This window comes from Girardinichthys multiradiatus, chromosome 20 (assembly GCF_021462225.1).
Source record: "Girardinichthys multiradiatus isolate DD_20200921_A chromosome 20, DD_fGirMul_XY1, whole genome shotgun sequence".
Classification (NCBI taxonomy): domain Eukaryota; kingdom Metazoa; phylum Chordata; class Actinopteri; order Cyprinodontiformes; family Goodeidae; genus Girardinichthys; species Girardinichthys multiradiatus.
The window spans coordinates 20,032,151-20,054,998 of NC_061812.1; the positions used below are offsets into that span (position 1 = coordinate 20,032,151).

Below are 22,848 nucleotides of genomic sequence, written 5' to 3' on the forward strand. Positions count from 1 at the left end.
GAGCAGCTGTATTTGTACTCAGATTAGATTACACACAAGTGTACTCTATTTAGTCATTAGCAATCATCAGACTACTTCGAAAGGCAATTTGTTGCACTCAGAGTAAAGTGGGCTAAGTAAGGAGGACTCAGTTTTTTATTTGTAAAAAATGTTTCAATCACTTATAATTTTCATTCCACTTCACAATTGTATACCACTTTGTGTTGGTCTTTCACGTAAAATTCCAATAAAATATATGTATATTAATATTTATGTGTGTGGTTGTAATGTGACAATACAATATGAACCATTGTATTGTAGCTGTAAGTTCAAAGGGTATGAATACTTTTACAAGCCACTGTATATTGAATAATACATAAGGAATTGCTGGTTTATATATGTGTGTGTCTGTATGTTGGTATGTATATATACGAGTACGAGTACGAGGTATTGCTGCCCCTCCTTGAACCGCCACCTTAACGTGGTGGAGGGGATTGAGTGCTCAAATGATCCTAGAGGCTATGTTGTCTGGGGCTTAAATGCCCCTGGTAGGGTCTCCCATGGCAAACAGGCTCTAGGTGACGGGTCAGACAAAGAGCAGTTCGAGAATCCCTCATGATGACTACAGAATCGAGGCACGTGACGTCGCCCGGTACGGCGGAGCCGGGGTCCCACCCTGGAGCCAGGCCCGGGGTCGGGACTCGTCGGAGAGCGCCTGGTGGTCGGGATGCTCCTCGCGGGACCCGGCCGGGCGAAGCCTGAACGAGAGACGCGAGACGAGAGACCATCCCCCAGTGGGCCCACCACCTGCAGGGGGAACCGTGAGGGACCGGTGCAAAGAGGATTGGGTGGCGGACAAAGGTAAAGACCTCGGCGGCCCGATCCCCGGATGCTTAGGCTGGCTCTAGGGACGTGGAATGTCACCTCGCTGGGGGGAAGGAGCCGGAGCTGGTGCGGTAGGTCGAGAGATATCAACTAGAAATAGTCGGGCTCGCCTCCACGCACAGCGTGGGCTCTGGGACCCATCTCCTTGAGAGGGGCTGGACTCTCTTCTACTCTGAAGTGGCCCGCGGGAAGAGGCGGCGGGCTGTTGTGGGTTTGCTTGTTGCCCCCCAGCTCAGCCGTCTCGTGTTGGGGTTTACCCCAGTGGATGAGAGGGTCGCATCCCTGCGCCTTCGGGTTGGGGAGAGGTTTCTGACTATCATTCCGGCCTACGGGCCGAGTGGTAGTGCGGAGTACCCGGCCTTCTTGGCGTCCCTGTCGGGGGTGCTGGATAGTGCCCCTACTGGGAACTCCATTATCCTGCTGGGGGACTTCAACACCCACGTGGGAAACAACAGTGACACCTGGAGAGGCGTGATTGGGAGGAATGGCCTCCCCGATCTGAATCCAAGCGGTGTTTTGTTATTGGACTTCTGTGCTAGTCACGGATTGTCCATAATGAACATAAGGGTTCCATGAGTGCACTTGGCACCAGGATACCCTAGGCAGGAGGTCAATGATCGACTTTGTTGTTTTGGACACTCGGGTGAAGAGAGGGGCTGAGCTGTCCACTGATCACCACCTGGTGGTGAGTTGGATCTGCTGGAGGAGGAGAAAGCCGGAAAGACTTGGCAGGTCCAAGCGCATAGTGAGGGTCTGCTGGGAACGTCTGGCAGAGCCCTCGGCCAGGGATGTATTCAACTCTCACCTCCGGGAGAGCTTTGACCAGATTCCGAGGGATGTTGGAGACATAGAGTCCAAATGGACCATGTTCTCCACATCTATTGTCGATGCTGCTGCCCGTAGCTGCGGCCGTAAGGTCTGCGGTGCCTGTCGTAGCGGCAATCCCAGAACCCGGTGGTGGACACCGGCAGTAAGGGACGCTGTCAAGCTGAAGAATGAGTCCTATCGGCTGTGGTTGGCTTGTGGGACTCCTGAGGCGGCTGACAAGTACCGTGGGGCCAAGCGTGTCACGGCCCGGGCTGTGGCAGAGGCAAAAACTTGGCCCTGGGAGGAGTTCGGTGAGGCCATGGAGAAGGACTACCGGTTGGCTCCGAAGCGATTCTGGCAAACCGTCCGGCACCTCAGGAGGGGGAAGCAGTGCTTCACCAACACTGTTTACAGTGGGGGTGGGGAGCTGCTGACCTCGGCTGGGGACATTATCGGCCGGTGGAAGGAGTACTTCAAGGATCTCCTCAATCCTGCCATCACGCATTCCCTGGTGGAAACAGAGGCTGGGGACTCAGGGTTAGACTCTTTCATCACTCAGGCTGAAGTCACCGAGGTGGTTAAAAAGCTCCGTGGTGGCAGGGTTTGGGGGTTGGATGAGATCCGCCCTGAGTACCTCAAGTCTTTGGATGTTGTGGGGCTGTCATGGTTGACACGCCTCTTCAGCATTGCGTGGCGGACGGGGACAGTGCCTTTGGATTGGCAGACTGGGGTGGTGGTCCCCCTTCATAAGAAGGGTGACCGGAGGGTGTGTTCCAACTACAGGGGGATCACTCTCCTCAGCCTCCCTGGTAAGGCCTACGCCAGGGTATTGGAGAGGAGAGTCCGGCCGATAGTCGAACCTCGGCTTCAGGAGGAGCAGTATGGTTTTCATCCTGGCCGTGGAACACTGGACCAGCTCTATACCCTCTACAGGGTACTCGAGGGTTCATGGGAGTTTGCCCAACCGGTCCACATGTGTTTTGTGGACATGGAGAAAGCATTCGACTGTGTCCCTCGTGATGCCCTGTGGGGGGTGCTCCAGGAGTATGGAATCGGGGGCTCTTTCCTAGAGGCCACCCGGTCTCTGTACAAGCGGAGCAGGAGTTTGGTTCGCATTGCCGGCACTAAGTCGGACCTGTTCCCGGTGCATGTTGGACTCCGGCAGGGCTGCCCTTTGTCACCGGTCCTGTTCATAACTTTCATGGACAGGATTTCTAGGCGCAGTCAAGGGCCGGAGGGGGTCTGGTTTGGGGACCAGAGGATTTCTTCTCTTCTTTTTGCAGATGACGTGGTCCTGCTGGCCCCATCTAGCCAAGACCTACAGCATGCACTGGGGCGGTTTGCAGCCGAGTGTGAAGCGGCTGGGATGAAGATCAGCTCCTCCAAGTCCGAGGCCATGGTTCTCGACCGGAAAAGGGTGGCTTGTCCTCTTCAGGTTGGAGGGGAGTTCCTGCCTCAAGTGGAGGAGTTTAAGTATCTCGGGGTCTTGTTCACGAGTGAGGGAAGAGTGGAGCGGGAGATCGACAGACGGATCGGTGTGGCTTCCACAGTAATGGGGTTGCTGTGCCGGTCCATTGTGGTGAAGAGAGAGCTGAGCCGAAAAGCGAAGCTCTCGATTTACCGGTCGGTCTACGTTCCTACCCTCACCTATGGCCATGAACTTTGGGTCATGACCGAAAGAATGAGATCCCAGATACAAGCGGCTGAAATGAGCTTCCTCCGTAGGGTGGCCGGGCACTCCCTTAGAGATAGGGTGAGGAGCTCGGCCATCCGGGAGGGGCTCGGAGTAGAGCCACCGCTTCTCCACATCGAGAGGAGCCAGTTGAGGTGGCTCGGGCATCTATACCGGATGCCTCGTGGACGCCTTCCTCGGGAGGTGTCCCAGGCACGTCCCACCGGGAGGAGGCCCAGGGGACGGCCCAGGACACGCTGGAGGGACTATGTGTCTCGGCTGGCCTGGGAACGCCTTGGGCTGGAAGAGGTGTTTGGGGAGAGGGACGTCTGGGCGTCTCTGCTGAGTCTGCTGCCTCCGCGACTCGGTCCCGGATAAAGCGGAAGACGACGAGTACGAGTACGAGTACGAGGAATTGCTGGTTTATATATGTGTGTGTCTGTATGTCTGTCTGTCTGTATGTATGTATGTATATGTTGTGCAATTCTTATTTGATTATTAATATTTATTGAAAATTATAAATAAAAATAATAATGTACAACTCCCAACCAAAATCATTCACAACAAATAGATGTTAGAGGTACACTATGGGATTGTGATTATTGGGCTACCAGCACTTTTAGCGGAAAATATTTCTTTTTTATATAAAATAAACACAAAGACATTCTCTTTGTCTATGTGAAAGTGTATTAAACAGAATAATTCCCTCCTACAATCAAACTATTCAGCCCAACAAACTTTCACCTAACCAGAACACTCACTAACTACTAAAAGGTTAAATTCATAAGAGTAAAATCCAAAAATTTATCATTTTATAAGAACCTGCACCCAGTATTAATGGAGATCAAACCAGCAATTTATGGACGAAGGGGAGAATAATCAAAGCTCTTTCACTCTCTCTCTCTCCATATATACAGTACAGACCAAACGTTTGGACACACCTTCTCATTCAAAGAGTTGTCTTTATTTTCATGATTATGAATATTGTAGCTTCACACTGAAGGCATCAAAACTATGAATTAACACATGTGGAATTATATACTGAACAAAAAAGTGTGAAACAACTGAAAATATGTCTTAGGTTCTTCAAAGTAGCCACCTTTTGCTTTGATTACTGTTACGCACACTCTTGGCATTCTGTTGATGAGCTTCAAGAGGTAGTCACCTGAAATGGTTTTCACTTCACAGGTGTGCCCTGTCAGGTTTCATAAGTGGGATTTGAAGCCTTATAAATGGGGTTGGGACCATCAGTTGTGTTGTGCAGGAGGTGGATACAGTACACAGCTGATAGTCCTACTGAATAGACTGTTAGAATTTGTATTATGGCAAGAAAAAAGCAGCTAAGTAAAGAAAAACGAGTGGTCATCATTACTTTAAGAAATGAAGGTCAGTCAGTCCGAACAATTGGGAAAACCTTGAAAGTGTCCCCAAGTGCAGTCGCAAAAACCATCAAGCGCTACAGACAAACTGGCTCACATGAGGACCGCCCCAGGAAAGGAAGACCAAGAGTCACCTCTGCTGCGGACGATTAGTTAATCCGAGTCACCAGCCTCAGAAATCGCAGGTTAACAGCAGCTCAGATTAGAGAACAGGTCAATGCCACACAGAGTTCTAGCAGCAGACACATCTCTAGAACAACTGTTAAGAGGAGACTGTGTGAATCAGGCCTTCATGGTAAAATAGCTGCTAGGAAACCACTGCTGAGGACAGGCAACAAGCAGAAGAGACTTGTTTGGGCTAAAGAACACAAGGAATGGACATTAGACCAGTGGGAATCTATGCTTTGGTCTGATGAGTCCAAGTTTGAGATCTTTGGTTCCAACCACCGTGTCTTTGTGCGGCGCAGAAGAGGTGAACGGATGGACTCTACATGCCTGGTTCCCACCGTGAAGCATGGAGGAGGAGGTGTGATGGTGTGGGGGTGCTTTGCTGGTGACACTGTTGGGGATTTATCCAAAATTGAAGGCATACTGAACCAGCATGGCTACCACGCATCTTGCAGCGGCATGCTATTCCATCCGGTTTGCGTTTAGTTGGACCATCATTTATTTTTCAACAGGACAATGACCCCAAACACACCTCCAGGCTGTGTAAGGGCTATTTGACCAAGAAGGAGAGTGATGGGGTGCTGCGCCAGATGACCTGGCCTCCACAGTCACCGGACCTGAATCCAATCGAGATGGTTTGGGGTGAGCTGGACCGCAGAGTGAAGGCAAAAGGGCCAACAAGTGCTAAGCATCTCTGGGAACTCCTTCAAGACTGTTGGAAAACCATTTCAGGTGACTACCTCTTGAAGCTCATCAACAGAATGCCAAGAGTGTGCGGAGCAGTAATCAAAGCAAAAGGTGGCTACTTTGAAGAACCTAGAATATAAGACATATTTTCAGTGGTTTCACACTTTTATGTTCTGTATATAATCCCACATGTGTTAATTCATAGTTTTGATGCCTTCAGTGTGAAGCTACAATATTCATAGTCATGAAAATAAAGTAAACTCTTAGAATGAGAAGGTGTGTCCAAACTTTTGGTCTGTACTGTATATATATAGAGCAATACATATTTTATTAATATACAGCCATACAGCCACACATTCATGCATGTGTTGCAGTTTATAGAAAATATAAGCATTAGTTTACCATATATGGAAATATATTATGCAATATATTGCAATATATTGTTGTTTCATAAGCAGTGGAAAATCAGAAATAAAAAATGCAAATATTTATTCAAATTAAATAAAGCCTTATTGTGCTTTGATCCAAAGTTATTTTGTTTAGGTTTTTTTTTCTGATCTTTGAATTACTTTTGTCCACTTGTTTTCTTTCTATGGCTAAGTTAATTTTAAATTCACAAAACCTACAATAAACAGAATAAGCAGGTAATCCAAATATGAATTTTTGGCATCATCTCAAGACTTGGAGCTCATCACACAAAAGAAACCGTCAAAATACCAGTGGAAACAAGCAAAAAGCTGGTCAAATTGTAAGATTACAAATGTAGCACCATCTAAGGAAAACTTAACAGGCTTTACAACAGTATACGATTTATTGCCGAGGAGTATTACAATAAAGAAACTCTCAAGCAAAGGAGGTTTTTTATGTACTATCTATGAAATATGTGGCATACATACGTCGTATGACTGTATAAGGTGTGTAGTAAGGTGGCAGTTGATGTAGATGAGGCCAGAGGGCGCGCAGCCGCTGTCCCGTTGCTTTTCTCATCGCTTCTGTCTGTGATGATCTCTAGAAAGATTCCGATGAGTCCGCTTGGTCTCGCGGACCAACCGTTAACCGGTGCGCGTCGCGTGCGAGGTAAAGCGGCGACCAACAATTGGCCGAGGTGTTTTTTTTTTTTCCTAAAGGGGCGTATTTTCAAGCCATCTTGACTGAATATTTAGCCTCATCCTATGTACTTTAAATTGATATCTTCGGGATTTTGCCGTTCCAGAGTTTCCCACCGCCGTCGTTCCAAAGGCTGAAGTCGCGCCAATGAAACCGGGTCGAGTTCGTGCGCCGAAGCGGAGCGGCGGCGGAGAAGCGGAGCGCTGAAGATGACGCTGCTAACGGCTAGCATGTCCGCCTCGGTCGGAGTCTGTCATTAGCTGACATTTAGCCAGGTGCAGTTTTTTCCCTACTTGGCACCGCAGAGGACGGTTCATCAAGCTCAGCTAGGCGGGTAATTATTTTCTCAGCATTTTCAGAATCGTTTAGAATAACTGCCGTTTTGTCACACTGTAGCCGTGTGCCCTGTCGGACCGAGCGACGTTATCACCTCAGATACAGATAGAGACAGCCTTTAGCAGGGGTCTGGAGCACAAAGATATACCCCAAACGTTGCTCGGTTCTTTGTCGTGATCTAGTGTATACATGCTATTAGTTAATGCATTGAGGCACGGCGCAGGGGAGAGCACCTGCTCTCTGTTTGCTGTTTGAATGTATAATAGGGCTGCTAATGAACTTGCAATACAGGCGCTGTCTCTGCTGTTGTGCGCCTAAAATGGCTGACAGATGTTAGCTACTTGGGCTGGTATTTACCACTCTACAACCTAACTATGCACAGCAACAAGAAGGAAAAAAAGCCCTGCGCTGACTTGTGATTCGTCTCAGAGACATGCAACGATGTCACACAGTGTTTAGAGGGACCAATAGGGAGAGAGCGGAGATAAACGCATGCAAGCAGTTGTGTGCTGTATTTGTGTTTGTGCAGCAAGGGTGGTTGAGGTAACAAGTTATTACAGAGCACAACGCCAGACCTGAGCCGCTTTTATATATTAACTATCGTGTTCTAGAGTAAAATACATCATGGCAACAAGTTAAAATACAAAAGAAGCATTTATGTATACCCTTTTTCATACAATACATTACTTAGAAAAAAAAGTTTAAAAAGTTAAAATTAAAACAATTTGTGAAAACTTGTTTATACTACTTTTCATAAACATGTTATCAGAAAAATTATTTGTCAATTAAATTACTAAATAGAAATTCAATGCATTAATATATATTAAGTATAACTAATTTATTAGTGATATGTAAGAAATATGGCACTAATTAAACTGGGATTTAATTTTAAGCGGAAATCAAACAGAATTATTATATGGTGTGAGCATAAGCAATATGTACAGTGCAATAAATGTATCACTGGGAGGCTCTGGAATAGAAATGCACCTGGCTAAAGTACGACTTTTTAAACAAACTGATCACACTGTAGTACTACAGAAGAATAGAGCTGCCACGGAGGCAAAAGAAAAATAGAGCTATATTACGTTATAAAGTAAAAACTTTATATATAAATTTTATGTTTGTACAATATGCTAGCATATTATTACAATATTCATTTTACGTTTGAACAATATATCACGTTTTATATATATTCAGTTCAATTCATTTCAAAAATACTTTAATAATCCCAAAATAAAATTAAATATATACAAAAACTTAGCATTCTTACAGTACAATATTTATATGGTATGAAAGTGCTTATTTATAGTTCAAATGTCCCAAAGATATTGTTAGGACAATACGTTTTACTGTTAAAATGTAAAACATTTCATGGTCAGAAACGCCGTCCATGGCTACATTCATACATATTTGAAATGGTTCCCGGTTGTCATAGGAGTCAGGAGGTCACCTTAATTCTGGCTAATTTTGGGACACTTTTGTCTTTGCTCGACCCTGTATGGGTCCAGATATTTCCGTAAATTTCTCACGTTACTCTACATGACAACTTAACCCACCTGAATTCATTTCAGTTGGTGTAGTTTGTATCCTTAGAGCCTCCCGTGCTCTTTCCTTCAAGAATTGAAGGAAAGTATATTGTAATAACATTATGATGTATTGTGGAAACAGACGAATATGATGTTTTTACGTTATGATGCGATATAGCTCTGTCTTTCTTTTGCCTACATGGCAGCTCTTTGCTTCTGTAGAATACAGATACAGCCACATTTATTGGCACTCCAGGTAAGGATGTTAAAAAAGCTTTAAAATAAATTAATCTTTCTGAATGCTGTATCGTAACCTCACACTGATAATTTGAAATAAAAAAAAAATCCATGTTTTTATTTGAGTTTGGAGGGGGGAACAATCTTATATAAAAAAAGAATTGTTTTTACTTGTTTGCCAGTGGCATTATTGTTGGTATCACTAACAAGCCGTTTAATGTAAATATAGCTGGATTAACTGTGTAAAAATTATTTTAATTAATAGTGTACTTCATATTAGTAATACATGACTTTACAGACGTATGAGGTGTAAATATAACATGACAATTTCTTTCAGCTCTGGGCCACTAGGTTGGACTAGAATCCCTACTTGTCTTTCCATGTTTAAGGAGGTAAAAACAAATCTGCATTAGTTGCTATCTATAAGCCAGCCAGAAAATAGCCCTTTCTTTCATTCCATCACAAAGATAAACATGTAGAGTTTCTGAAACCTTCAGGATATTTATCTGAAACCATCAGCAAGAAACACTCTGGTGGGTTTGTCATGAAACAACAGGTGAGTCTGGCAAAAACACCTCCTGCCCACTGTTCAGTTTGGTGGTGGATCTGTAATGCAGCTTTGTTCCGCTTTCAAAAGGCAATGGAAACCTTTTCAGAGCGAATGGCATCATGAACTCTTTGAAACACCACCATATTTTGAATACTGATATCTGTCGGAAAATGTAAGGTGGGTCGTTGCTGGGGCTTTCAACAGGATAATGTTTCAAAATGTATGCCAAAATCAACACAGGAATTTTTAATAAGACAGATAATCAACTTCTTTTGTGGAAAGTTCAGTTCCCAGACTTTTAAGGCTGTAGAAAATCTATGGGATGAGCTGAATAGAAGATAGAATAAAAGAGGACTTGAGGGCAATCTTAAGAAATTGTGCAAAGACAAATGGTCAAAGATCCCTCTTTCTGCATGGTCAAACCTTGTGAAATGGAGTAGGAGAAGATTAGGTGATGTCCTACCGGCAAAAACGAGGTTGTAAGAAGTATTGACCTGTGTACCCTGTGATTTTGTCCAAAATAATTATTTCTTGGGATGGTATTTTGCCCCTCTGAATAAATAAACTGAAAATAAATATTGGATTTGTCTACTATTTTTTTGTCCTTTAGTTTTTTTCATGACATTATGCTACTGCAATAAAAGATTGAATTATTTTAAGGCTTTTTTGGACAACTGTAGCAGAAGTCTCAAACATTTTACAGGTAATTACTGAAAGTAGAACATCAGTGTTTTTTGCAGCAACTTGAATCATTGCAATATTTCTGTGTATCTTTTAGAAAACAGGAGTAAAGTCTCATGCGGAAGCTGAAGAGGTGGGAATGCGAGACGACTGCTAGAGGACTCAACATGGGAAGGGGTCGAGGCAGAGGGAGAGGAAGAGGCAGGCAGTCCGGTCAACAGAGGCCTCCCTCGCCTTACAGACTTCAGCTCTCCCCGTCCAGGGAGACTCTGACGTACGCCCAGGCCCAGAAAATCGTGGAAGTGGATCTCGATGGAAGACTCCATCGGATTAACATCACAGATCCTCTGCCAGTCATCACAGAGGATGAGATGATGGCTCAGGACATTGCTGAGTGCAACAGCAACAAAGAGAACAGCGAGCAAACGCAAGGTAAAAACAAATCATGGAGGAAACCTACTAACAATAAGAGCCGAAGGAGCAGTAAAAATACATCTCAGCAGAACCAGCGGTCTGGCTCACAGCAACAAACAGGATCTGCTTATTCCCTCCAGCACCCGTCTCACCAAAGCCCTCTGCCTGAGCCCACCTTCCGCGAGCTGAGTTCTGTTTCTCCCTGCGAAGCGTCTCCTCTCCCAGCAGCCTACTACCAGTACATAGAAAAGTCAGAGGAGGAGCAGGACAATCTGGCAGAGTATGACATGGACGAGGAGGACCTGGCTTGGCTGGAGATGGTGAACCAAAAGAGGGTGTCTGATGGCCATGCATCTGTGTCTCCAGACACGTTTGAACTTCTGATCGATCGCCTGGAGAGGGAGTCTATTCTGGAGTCCCGCAACCAGGCTTTATCTCAAAATGCTGTCGATGAGGATGCCTTCTGCTGCGTCTGCCTGGATGATGAGTGTCTGAACAGTAATGTCATCCTGTTCTGTGACATCTGTAACTTGGCTGTCCACCAGGAGTGCTATGGTGTGCCCTACGTTCCTGAAGGCCAGTGGCTGTGCCGCTGTTGCCTGCAGTCCCCCTCCCGCCCTGTAGACTGTGTACTCTGTCCCAACCGAGGAGGTGCCTTCAAACAGACGAGCGACGGACGATGGGCCCATGTTGTCTGTGCCATATGGATCCCAGAGGTGTGCTTTGCAAACACAGTGTTCTTGGAGCCTGTTGAGGGGGTGAAGAACATCCCTCCAGCTCGTTGGAAGCTCACATGCTACCTCTGTAAGCAGAAAGGCAGGGGAGCTTCCATTCAGTGCCACAAAGCTAACTGTTACAGGGCTTTTCATGTTACCTGTGCCCAGAAGGCTGGTCTGTTTATGAAAATAGACCCAGTTCGAGAGACGGGTGTCAATGGCACCACCTTCTCTGTGAAGAAGACTGCTTTCTGCGAGAATCACTCCCCTGTTGGGTCTCGACGGGATGGGTCTGGGGATGAGTCTGTGGAAGGTAGGCTGGTGGGGGGAAGGGGCAGCCGGGGACAGAGATCATATACTCAGAGCCCTCCTTCACCAACCAACAAAAAGCCAACCAAAGGCCAGAAGAAGAAGAACACTAAAGGGTGTGGGTCAACACGCCGCTCGAATGTTCCTGTGCTACTTGTGCCTCAGATCCCTTCGCACAGGTTGGACATATGCAGACTTATCAATTTATGTCTTACATCAGAAGTTTTTTTTTACACTCATATATATTATTTCGCCCTGAAATCCCATAATTGCCCTTTTTAATATGTTATTGTTACATTGTTCATCACAGGCTAAACAAGATCTGCACGGGCGTTGAAGTACAGAGGAAAAATCAGTTCATGCAGAGACTTCACAACTACTGGTTACTGAAAAGACAGTCGCGAAATGGCATGCCTTTAATACGCCGGCTTCATTCCCATCTACAGACTCACAAGACTACAGAGCAGGTGAGCACGCTGTCAACATGTTTTTACAGTAGACAAACCAGATAATATATTAGACAAAATACTTCAAGCTCTGTAAGATTGGACAGAGAACATTTTTGAACATCAATTTCCAAGTCTTGCAACAGATTCTCAGGTGATTTTGGTCTGGACTTTGGCTTAAGCCTTTCTAACACATCAATATGCTTTTATCTAAACCTGGAAAGTTGATTAAAATGGCGGAATTACCTCCTTATCATGTTACTTAGCCATGCAGAGCCCTGTTAATGAACCATTCATTTGATTCAGATGCAGGACAAGGGCCCTTAAGAACTGACTTTGGACATGACTGATGTAAAATATTTAATTGTAGCTCTGAGTGCCGTTGTCCTGCTGAAAATTGAAGCTTAAACTCGATTCTCAAGTCTTTTCCAGCTTCTAACAGGTTTTCTTCCAGGATTATTATTATTATTTAGCTCTATCAATCTCCTCATTAACTCTTTCTTGTCCCCACTGAAGAAAAAGCATGATGCTGCCACCAACTTTTACGGTTGGGGATGATGTGTTCAGGTTGAAGTACAGCATTTATTTTTCCCCCCAGACTGGCATTTTGTCCTGATGGCCAATAAGCACCTTCTTCCCCAATTTGAGGTGTCCATTACCTGGCTTTTTGCAAACTGTAAACATGTCTTCAAATGGTTTTCTTTCAACAATGGCCTTTTTCTTGTCAACGTTTCATAAAGGTTAGATTTGTGGATTCCCAAACGAATAACTGTGTTCTCAATACATTCTACCAGCTAAGCTGTGGATCGCTGCAGCTCTTGGGTTATCATTGGCCTCTTGGTTGCTTCTCTGCTCTTCTTGCCTAAATACAGATGCTCTACACACTTTTTAGATTTGTATTTATATGATTTGCCGTCGTTTAAAAAAGCAGCACCGAATCTTTGCAGACCGACACAGACAGCATCATACAGGTCTCAGTGCTCACATTGGCGAATGCCACTTGCAAACATTTAAGTAAACGTTTTCTGTATAAATAAACTTTATCACTCCCTCATACAAATACCGTAGGAGATATTATTCATATTTAAAAATTTGACAGGCAATTAATATTCTTTGTGCCTTTACTTTGATGTTCAGAAGGAACCTGATGAGAAGCTAAGTGCTGCAAGAGAAGAGTTACGGTACTGGCAAAAGCTAAGACAAGACCTGGAAAGAGCTCGACTTTTAGTGGAACTCATCCGCAAGAGAGAGAGGCTTAAAAGAGAACAGGTAAATGATAAGGGATATGTCTCTAAAGCATTTGTATACCACTTGATGCAACGGACAGAATGTTTTCACTGTTGAAATATAAACAGTTTTAATGTATGCCTCTCTTCTATGTGTTCACATCGTCATCAGATGAAGATCCAGCAGGCTACCCTTGAGTTGACGTTGACCCCTGCACAGGTGCTTCTACGATCCACTTTGGACCAACTACAGGAGAAGGACACAGCTAAAATCTTCTCTCAGCCAGTCAATCTGTCAGAGGTTGGTGGAGTTCCTGAAACACACATTTCATGTAGCAACAAAGTTACCTGCGAGTATGACCAGCTAACATTTTTATTTTGAATTTTATACTGAGGTCCCAGATTACCTCGAGTTTATATCCGAACCCATGGACTTCTCAACAATGCGGAGCAAACTAGAGGGTCATGCCTACTGCTCCATTGGAGACCTAGAGAAGGACTTCGAGCTCATGATTTCTAATTGCCTCAGTTACAACTCCAAGGACACCATGTTCCACAAGACAGCCTTACAGCTGGGGGAAGTGGGAGGAGCCATTCTCCGTCATGCTCAGAGGCAGTATCAGAGCATCGGCCTTGACCCTAGCACTGGCATGCATCTGCCTGAGGCACCGAACAAACACGGTTTCAATCAGTGCACATGGGACGATGGTGAGCAGAACAGTCAGATCTATGTACTCTTTCCTAAACACACCCTGTATACAGTGTTGGTCAGAGATTTACATACACTCATCCTGAGCATGAATGTCATAGGGGCTTTTTAATCAGCCATTTTCAATGATGAACTTAAAATTGTCTCTGATCCACACAGGGTTAAGATCATACCTACAGGGTCACATAAATACATACACAAATGTCTCTTAGCAAGTTGCAGAGAAACCACACACTTTCCTTAGAGATCAACAAGCTTCCAGTGTAATTCTAGCTGGATATTTGAGCATTATTTTAGAATTGGTAGAACTTACTTAAAGTGGTTGAACTCAGCTTTTATTCATAAATAAGAAGTTATGAATTAATAATACAGTTGAGGTTGGGTCCATTAAAAAAGCCTAATGTTGGCTGCTTTTACCAGTTTCAAAGCCTGTTCATGTGTGTGTTTGAGACCATTTTCCTTCTGGAACCAGCTAGCTGTTGACGTGAGGTGAAGTTAAAGAATTTAGGGGTAGTCCTCCATCTTCATTATTCAGCCCTTTTATGCAGTGCACCTTGACAGTTGGTACAGTGTTTTTTGAGGTGAAAGCTTCATCTGGATGCCTCCAATGATTCATCCTGCCAAACAGCTCAATCTTTGTCTCTGACTTTAAAACGTTTCTCCAGGAAACATTTGGCTTGTCCATGTGAGCAGCTGCAACCTTCAGCCATGCATAACGTGTTGATTTTGGAGCGCGGTTTCTTTTTTGGTGCTCCCCTCTCAGTTCAATTTGATGTTAAGCTCACTTCACAGGGGACACTGGCATTCGTGGTTCAGCATCTTCCAGTTTACAACAGGCTTGAGCCTATCTTGGAAATTTAACCATTTCTCTAAATTAGACTGGTCACATTTTCAGCCAGAATTATACCATGTAGCCATCAACAGGATCCTGGCATCCTTCAACAAGATCTGCAACTTGTTAAAGGACATTTATCCAAATGAGTAGTGGTATGTGTAAATATTTTATTTGTTGTGTATGTTTAATTTTGGCCCTGTGTGGATTTAAATATGGATTCAAACTTATACACCCAATTCTTGTTTGTATAAATGAATGACCTGAAGCTGTTTTAAGAGCCAAAAATACTAACGTCCATGAAGAGTGTATGTAAACATCTGACTGGCACTGACTCTGTTCACACCCCCCACCCCAACCATTCTCTCTACAGTCGACTCTCTCCTGGACTCTGAAAACAGACTGCACCTAACCACAGAAGAGCAGCTCAAGGCCTTACTGGAAAAACTGGACATGGTCACGTCCATGCGCACCAGCGGCGGCCGCACCAAACGCATCCGGCTGATACGCCGGGAGATTAACACTCTGAGACAGAAGATGAGCCAGCAGCACAACGTTCAGCCTGTCAATGGAAACAGCAAGAATGACGAGGAAGAGGAGAAGGAGAAGAAGAAGAAGAAGAAGAAGAAGAAGAAGAAGGAACAAAAGGAGAAAATTACGAAAAATGACAAGGTGGATGTGGATAGTGAGCCTTTGTCTGATGTGCCAAACTCTGGGTCAGGTAGGATTTTTTACTTGTTTTTATGCTCATCACAACTTCTTTTATCATCATTATTATAGAATAATAATTGTTACTTGATTATATTTCTGCACTAAATCTGCTTCATGAAATAAAATATTATTCTCATAGTCTGTTACCCAGTCCGTGAGTCCTTACTGCATACTTTATGAGAAAGAATAAGAGGAATAGATTATACAAGTAATTATAATTTATTTTCACAACTAACACGTCAGTTAAAAATTGAATGATTAAATTGCAACTAGTTCATAAAAGAATCATAATTATCTTATTAGTAATGACACTAATTAGTCTGGATGCTTAATTAAGTAAAGAAACCAAAAACAATAAACACAACTACATCAGGGGAAACTTTGAAAGGAATTAAACAATGAATGTTTAGAAAACATTGATCACTGATTAAAGATTTAACTTTATTAAAATGTCTCTGTTTTTGAAATGTAAACCCAAGGAGTTCTCAATAACTGATTTAAGCCGCTTGGAGAGGAAAAGAAAAAATGAACTCCAAGGTCTGGTCGGTTCTGACACTCCTGATAAACCAGACTTGGAGCTTAACTGGAAAAACAAAAACAACACAGAGGACAAAGCAAAGTCCTCTGTGTTGTGTTAGAAACTGGACTGGGCTCTCACATGGTGCTGGTTCTTTGCTTCTGAATCTGTCAGCCTCTTTATTCTCTTGGTCCATTCTTCATCCGACTGCACTGAGCTGCACTCAGAAACCACCACTTGAGATGTCACCAAGCACTGCCCAACAGGAGTTTAGAACAAAGCATGGCCCGTGGGTTATTTGTAGGATTTTGTGCAGCCCACAACCAAAATTCAAGGATGGTAGTGATTCAGCATTCCAGCACAGGGCTTGATGCTGGAGCTTCTCATTTTATCACTTATCGTTTTATTTTGTAGGGTAAATTATGAATCATTTCAAAAGCTTGTTGAGTTTTAAACTAGCAGAATATGGTCTGAATTTCAAAGAGCAGGACTTGACATGCATCTAAGTAAACAGTTTGATAGTCATAAAGATTTCATGTGGCCATGGCGTAACAGTAATGATCATGATGAGGGTATTTTAACAGCCTTGCTCAGAAGAGTGAAAGGTGTGCAAACCGGTAAATAACTGAGAAATTGTTTAAGAAAATAAACACTTTGAGTTTTTATATTCATAATGTTATTAATTTTTCCTTGATGCAGATGACTCTCCACCCGTGCTTGAACTCACTTGTCCAGTGTCCTCACCTCTACCAGCAGACGCTCCTCTGGAACCGCCTGTCCTGGGTATTGTAACAGGAGGGCAGAGGTCACCCGGGCGCTCCTACAAGCGTCAGAGGTCCTCGCTCCGTGGAAGCAAAAGCCAAGGTGAAGATGAGGCTGAAGTTGGAGAAACACCATCTTCACAACCGGAGGCTGTTCACGAGGTCACGCCACTGGGCACGCCTCCGACTCTGCCTCTGGTTGGAGTTGGCCGTCGCACATCTGTTTTGTTTAAGAAAGCTAAAAACGGGGCACGAAAAAACAAGTGCTCCCAGTGGCAAAATGGGAAAACCTCTGATGAGAAAACCAATGGGCTGGACGACACTGCTGTCCATCCAAATTCCCCCAGTGTGAACATCACCACCTTACCTCCTACTCCTAACGCCTCCCCCGAACCCTCCTCTCCTTCCTCACACCAACTGAGGTCCAGAGGTCCCAGCTCAGAGAGCGAGCATGACAAACCTCCTGCACCCACCAAAGAAGAAGGTAAGGCAGAATATATCCTTACATCACAAACATTAAGCCTCTAAGAAAGTTCAGCTTTGTCTAGTTTTAATGTTTGGTTTTGCTAGCCTTGACTAATGGAAAGCACTCGTCTGGAAAACAAGGTGGTGGTGCTGATGATGAGGAAGATGAGGATGACCCAAACCTAACGTGAGTATAGGGCATCAGACCCAATGACCATAATGAAAGAACATCTTAGTAGCGGTATCGTAGTGGTGTTAAAGAACATTTGCATGAGAAATAAGAACATAGTTAGCATTTTTCCACAGACCTGGGACAAAACGATGAATGAAGCAAAATTATACTGTATTATACAACAAATAAACTTTAATTGTCATCGGGTGCTGGTTTTATTATATCTTCCTGTTATAATAAATACCTGCTATGTAGTCAAGCTATTTCATCTCAGATAGCCAGCCTGCAGTCAGCTGAATAACAGACTTACCACTCATAGTTTTAGCTCAATACGAGCGATTCAGGGTGCTCCTTAACTTTTAACTGTGTTTTTACACCCAGATAGTTCTGACCAGCCCAAATTTGTCTTTCTTATAAGGTAGGGGAAAAGTTTAGGAGCCTGCTTTCAGCCAGCTGACTGACAGGGCACAGCAATAGGTGGGGAAGGAACAGCCCTATGTTCCTTAATGCTCCATAGAGCCGAAGAAAACTGGCATCTCATTTAAAGGACTATAAAACAGTATGGCAGAAAGTCTTTGTGATTTTAAAACCATAGACTTTTTAAAGTCTTGATACCTACTCCTGTACAACATTTGTAATTATCCTGCAGAAGACTTTGTTGGTGAGCAAACAAACAGACTTATGGATCAAATTTAAGGGTTTATCAATCACACGGTTACGCTAACAAAGTTATATTTGTTCCTACTAGGTAATATTTTTGAAATACAAGAGTTGGGTGAGTCCAACTTTAATCTTTCTTCCAAGAAAAAAGTGTCTGATCATTAGAAATAATGTAATATCAGACATCCATGAACATATTCAATGTGGCTATTTCAGGTTGACCAGCACTCGTCTTTATTTATCCCAAAAGAAAACTAGTTGGAAATTTTGACTTGTTCAAATTTAGCCAAAATGTTTTAAGCTCATTTAAACATTAGTAGGCGTCTTTATGTAGACGTCCTTTCACCTTTTAGCTAACCTGTGGAAGTGGCATCATTTCCAGGTCTTTCAATGAAAATTTTCTTGGGGTGGATTCTTGCTAGCAGTCCTGTCCTGGGATTTCTTTAGTTTAGTTCAGACCTCCATTTCCCCTCAGGGAAATTTGGTTTACATTAGTGGTTAGAAAACAAACAGAAAAACAGAAGCACGAAACAACTCTCAATATAATACAAGCAACTCGTCCACCATAAAAATAGCAGTTTAGACAGAATGGTTTTAGTGCTTCTTAAAATTGAGTGCATGTATTTCAGTCAGAACAAAGGAAAACTTCAATCAATATCAGAAGTGACTTTATAGCTTAAAGGTAAAAATGACCCATCTTCACTGCTTCTCATCCATAGCGCTTCCCCTCCCAAACGCAGTCGAGGTAAGCCAGCTTTGGCTAAAGTTCCAAGCAAAGAAAATGGAGACATCTCCAGTTGTGGTGTGTATTATAATGAGATAATACAAATGTGATTAGCATTTCATGCAGTTTAAATAAGTTCACTTTTTTGAGCTCATGAGCTACAGTGAATAGAGATGAACAGTATTAATGCAACGTCCTGTTCACAGGAAAGTCTTCGCTTCTGTCTTTAGACAGTGAGACCGAACTTTCACCGCTGGACTTAGTTTGGGCGAAATGTCGAGGATACCCCTCATATCCAGCAATGGTGAGACCCTACTGCTTATTATTGTTTATAATGTACAGATAACCAAAAGACTGAATAAATATTCACAGCCATGTAGCTGACCGAAGTCATTGTTATAGATTGTTGATCCTGACATGCCTCAGGAAGGACTTCTCCATAACGGCATCCCCATCCCAGTGCCTCCAGGAGAGGTGCTCAAACTGGGTGAATGGAGACACACAGAAGAAGGCCACAAGCTCTTCTTAGTGCTCTTCTTCGACACAAAGAGAACTTGGTAAGACATTTGACACAACAGCAAAACACTGGCTTCTTAGCCTGTCAGTAAATGGCTCGGCTTTAGATCTTTGTGTTGGTTTGTAGGCAGTGGCTCCCTCGAAACAAACTACTGCCGCTGGGGATGGATGACACTGTAGACAAACTGCGCCTGATGGAGGGCAAGAAACCCAGCGTTCGCAAGTCGGTTCACACAGCGTACAACCGGGCCATACTGCATTTGACCCACGTGAGACGAAATCTGAACTTCACTCCCTCCAATTTTATATAAAGTTTTTTTTTTTAAGATTTTATCATCTTAAACGAGCTGTCTGTAGAAATCTACAGAAGCTTCTTTGAAGTTCTTAAAAACGTTAATGGTGATGGTATTTGAAGGTTCCTGCATAAAGTTGTGCTTGGTTTTTAAAATGGAGAAGAAGGAGGATCCATGTTTTCATGAATCAGTTTGTTAATTATTTTCTATGTACATTTTTAAAATGTTGCTGTGCGTTCATATGGAGTTTGTGTATCAGGCCAAAGCGAGTCAAGATCTGATCCAGAGACGTAATGGTTTGTTTGTCAAAGGGGTTGTTTATGGTTGGAAACATATTTAGATTGTATTTGCTCTTGAAATGTCACCGTGTTTAATGAAGTGTAAAAGTTTCACCTTAGCATGCGTGTGACACCTGGACCTGGATTTTTACACAGTTGAAACCAGATATTTACACTGTACAAAAAGACTCAAACCCTTTTTTCTCTCTGACAATAAATGAGACTTGCTTTGCTTTAGGAGCTGGATTATTTGACAGTACCCTTATGGTACTTCTCCCTTTGGACGATCCATTTGTACCCAAGCTTCGGTTCCTTCTGTTTCGTGAAGTGCATCATTCCCTCCTGATGCCAAACGTCCACACACCATGGTGTTGCCACCACCGTACTTCTCTGTTAGAACGGTGTTCTCAGATTTGCAAACTGTAATTTGTTTTTTGCGGGGTTTTTTTACGATGCTCTTTAAGTAATGGCTTCTTCCTCTCTGAGTGGCCATCCAGCATATGTTGCCACAGGATCAGTGACTCTTACCAGCTTCAGTCAGCATCTTCACAAGGTCTTTTGCTTTTGTTCTTGGGTTGAAACGCTCATCTCCAGGACATAGAACCCGTCCTGGACATTCCCAAGCTGTTTGTCCTTGCATACAACTGTTTCAACGGATGAAGGTGGCACCTTCAGGCATCTAGAAACTTTATCCACGGATGAACCAGATTAGTGACGGCTCATGAATCGTACAAGAGGAAACCAGGAAAAGGTTGGTGTGCTTTATTGTCAGACAGTGAGCAGGAAAAACGATGTGTGACTTTTTATACAGCGCATGTAAACATCTGGTTTCACTTGTGCAGTCCACCAAACATTTCAATTGAAGCCTTCTGCTGCAATCTCTTTTCTTTTTTTATTTTCCAAAAATAAAATCAGCATCAGATTTTCAAGTTTTTTCTTCAAGCTCCGTCTCTCTTATATTCTAGGTTAAGAGTCTTCAGTACCAGCCGAAATGTTATGTTTTGTTCCAACCAACAGTGCCAACATCTTTGCAACTTAAAGTCCAGTTATCACAAGGCTTTTGGTGAAACTTTGTTTGTGTTTCATTATTTTCCATATTGTGAAACTGTAACATGATAATAGATTGAGAAAGGTCGGTGGAGATACCACTACAGGGGAGGATTCAGAAAAACCCACTGCGATTACCCATCGAAGAACTTTGTTACTAAATCTGACTGGAAAGACTTGAAAAGCACAAATAATCTAGTTTTTAAAACTAAAATCTATACGATTGGTGTTTCCTGGAGCCATATATGTGGCAAAATCTACTGTGTCTGTTCCTGTACAGCTTATACATCTATGTATACAACCTCCGTGTGGTAAAAGTGCATGTGTATAGTTTTGTAAATATGTAAATGTATGTTTATATTCGCTTACATGAAGTAATTTAAGGAATGCAAAAATCAAATATAGAATTTAATTTATAATTTGTTGCCGTAGAGGGAGTTATTTAAAAAGTGAATTATTGAAAAGATTTATGTATGATGCTGAGTAGATCTTTATAGTAGTGATGTTGTGTACCAACATGTCAGCAGAAAGAGGAGGCGGGGTGGCACATGACTGTAGACAGCAGCCTACAGATTTAAATTTTTCTTGGTAGCACAGATTGTTTTGATCTTGTCATTTAAAGTGTAACGCAAGATCTATTGTCCACCTGAGACAATATTTTCACACAGGAATAAATGCTGTTTGAAACAACTGCTTGTGGTGTTTTTGATCAGAACCTTTGGTATTTAGACGGCTTCATCCGACTTTTATTCCATGGCGTAAACACCTATTTAGATGTCTTAATTATTTTGTTTTACAAATAAAAACCTGAAAGCTATGCTGTTCATTTGTAGTCAGCTTCCAGAAACTAGATTTTATAGAACCACAGTTAAGCTTTGATCCAAACCATTGCAATGTGGTTCTGGTTGTATGGTCTTATTCAGCTTCTGTCAGGTTGTATTTAGCTCCATCCATCTTCCCATCAGCTCTGACCAACCTTTCTGTCCTTGTTGAAGAGAAGCATTCCCACAGCATGATGCTGCCACCACCAAGTTTTGTCAGTGCTGGTGTTTTAAGGGTGACGTGCGATGTCAGTTTTCCCATGCCTATAACGTTTTGTAGGAAGTCTAGAAATTTAATTTTGGTCTCATCTGAGCATAACACCTTCCTCGTAGTTGCTTTATGTTCTGAGTTTCTTTAGGCAACATCTTTTTTTTGCCACTCTTCCATAAAATCCAGATTTGTGGAGTGGACGACTCCCGACTGGATTAAATTACTTTGATATTTCCCTGACTTGTAAAGGTCATTTGTTGCACAGGATTTTGTTCAGGGATATCAGAGTACAGGTGGCCGAACAAATGCATGGCACACATTTCAGATTGAAAATTGTCCACGCAAACTCAAAACTCCCATATAATTATCTTTCCACTTCATAGTTATGCAATACTTAGTGGTTGCTCTGTCATGTAATGCATGATGTCCCAGTGCAAACACACTAGAGCTCGTGGCTGTAAGGGGTATAAATCCTAATGGCACTGTGTCTTGGGGTCCTGGAAGTTACTCGGGAACCAAAATGACAATAAATGATGATAAAGGGTATCTAATTGTGAATAAAGTATTTAAGTTTTGTTTTGAGGATTTTTCTGTTGAGTTTTCAGGTCTGGATAAGTGTGAAAAAAGAATATAGGAGAATTGAAAAATATTCGTATTTCAAGATTATTCCCTATCCCATTGTCGAAATGTGTCCTTCCTTATTCTTTCCTCTTATCCTCCCTAGTCTCCTCCCTTACTTCCTTATTTCTTTCCTTCCATCCTAACTTTCTCTTATCGTTTCTTCTGTCTTTCCTTCCTTTATATTTCCAAACTTCATTCCCCATCCCACTGTCTAAATGTATTTCCTTCTTTGTCCTTCCTTCCTTCCACCCACCATTCAAAGTCTTTCCTTTTTTACTTCATGTTCATTCTTTTGTCATTGCTCTTTTCCATGTCCTTTCTCCCCTACTTCCTTCATTGCTTTCTCTTTTGGCCATGTTTCTTAGCTTCCTTCCCTCTCTTTCCT

At 43.0% G+C, this 22,848-nt stretch overlaps 1 protein-coding gene across 4 annotated transcripts; it reads left to right on the plus strand.

Moving 5' to 3' along the window:
• The first annotated feature begins 6,486 nt into the window (after positions 1-6,486).
• Positions 6,487-21,500, plus strand: brpf3a (bromodomain and PHD finger containing, 3a). 4 transcript variants are annotated; one of them, XM_047347021.1, is made up of 13 exons: positions 6,487-7,018; positions 10,112-11,632; positions 11,764-11,920; positions 13,037-13,168; positions 13,298-13,426; positions 13,521-13,833; positions 15,040-15,387; positions 16,594-17,139; positions 17,226-17,307; positions 18,672-18,754; positions 18,883-18,980; positions 19,079-19,233; positions 19,320-21,500. In XM_047347021.1, the coding sequence occupies exons 2-13, from the start codon at positions 10,131-10,133 to the stop codon at positions 19,501-19,503; spliced, it is 3,729 nt and encodes a 1,242-aa protein (XP_047202977.1). In that variant the 5' UTR covers positions 6,487-7,018; positions 10,112-10,130; the 3' UTR covers positions 19,504-21,500. The 4 variants fall into 4 exon arrangements, with proteins under 4 accessions (XP_047202977.1, XP_047202980.1, XP_047202981.1 ...); XM_047347024.1 differs by having other exon boundaries at positions 18,907-18,980; XM_047347025.1 differs by having other exon boundaries at positions 17,262-17,307.
• The last annotated feature ends 1,348 nt before the right edge of the window (positions 21,501-22,848 follow it).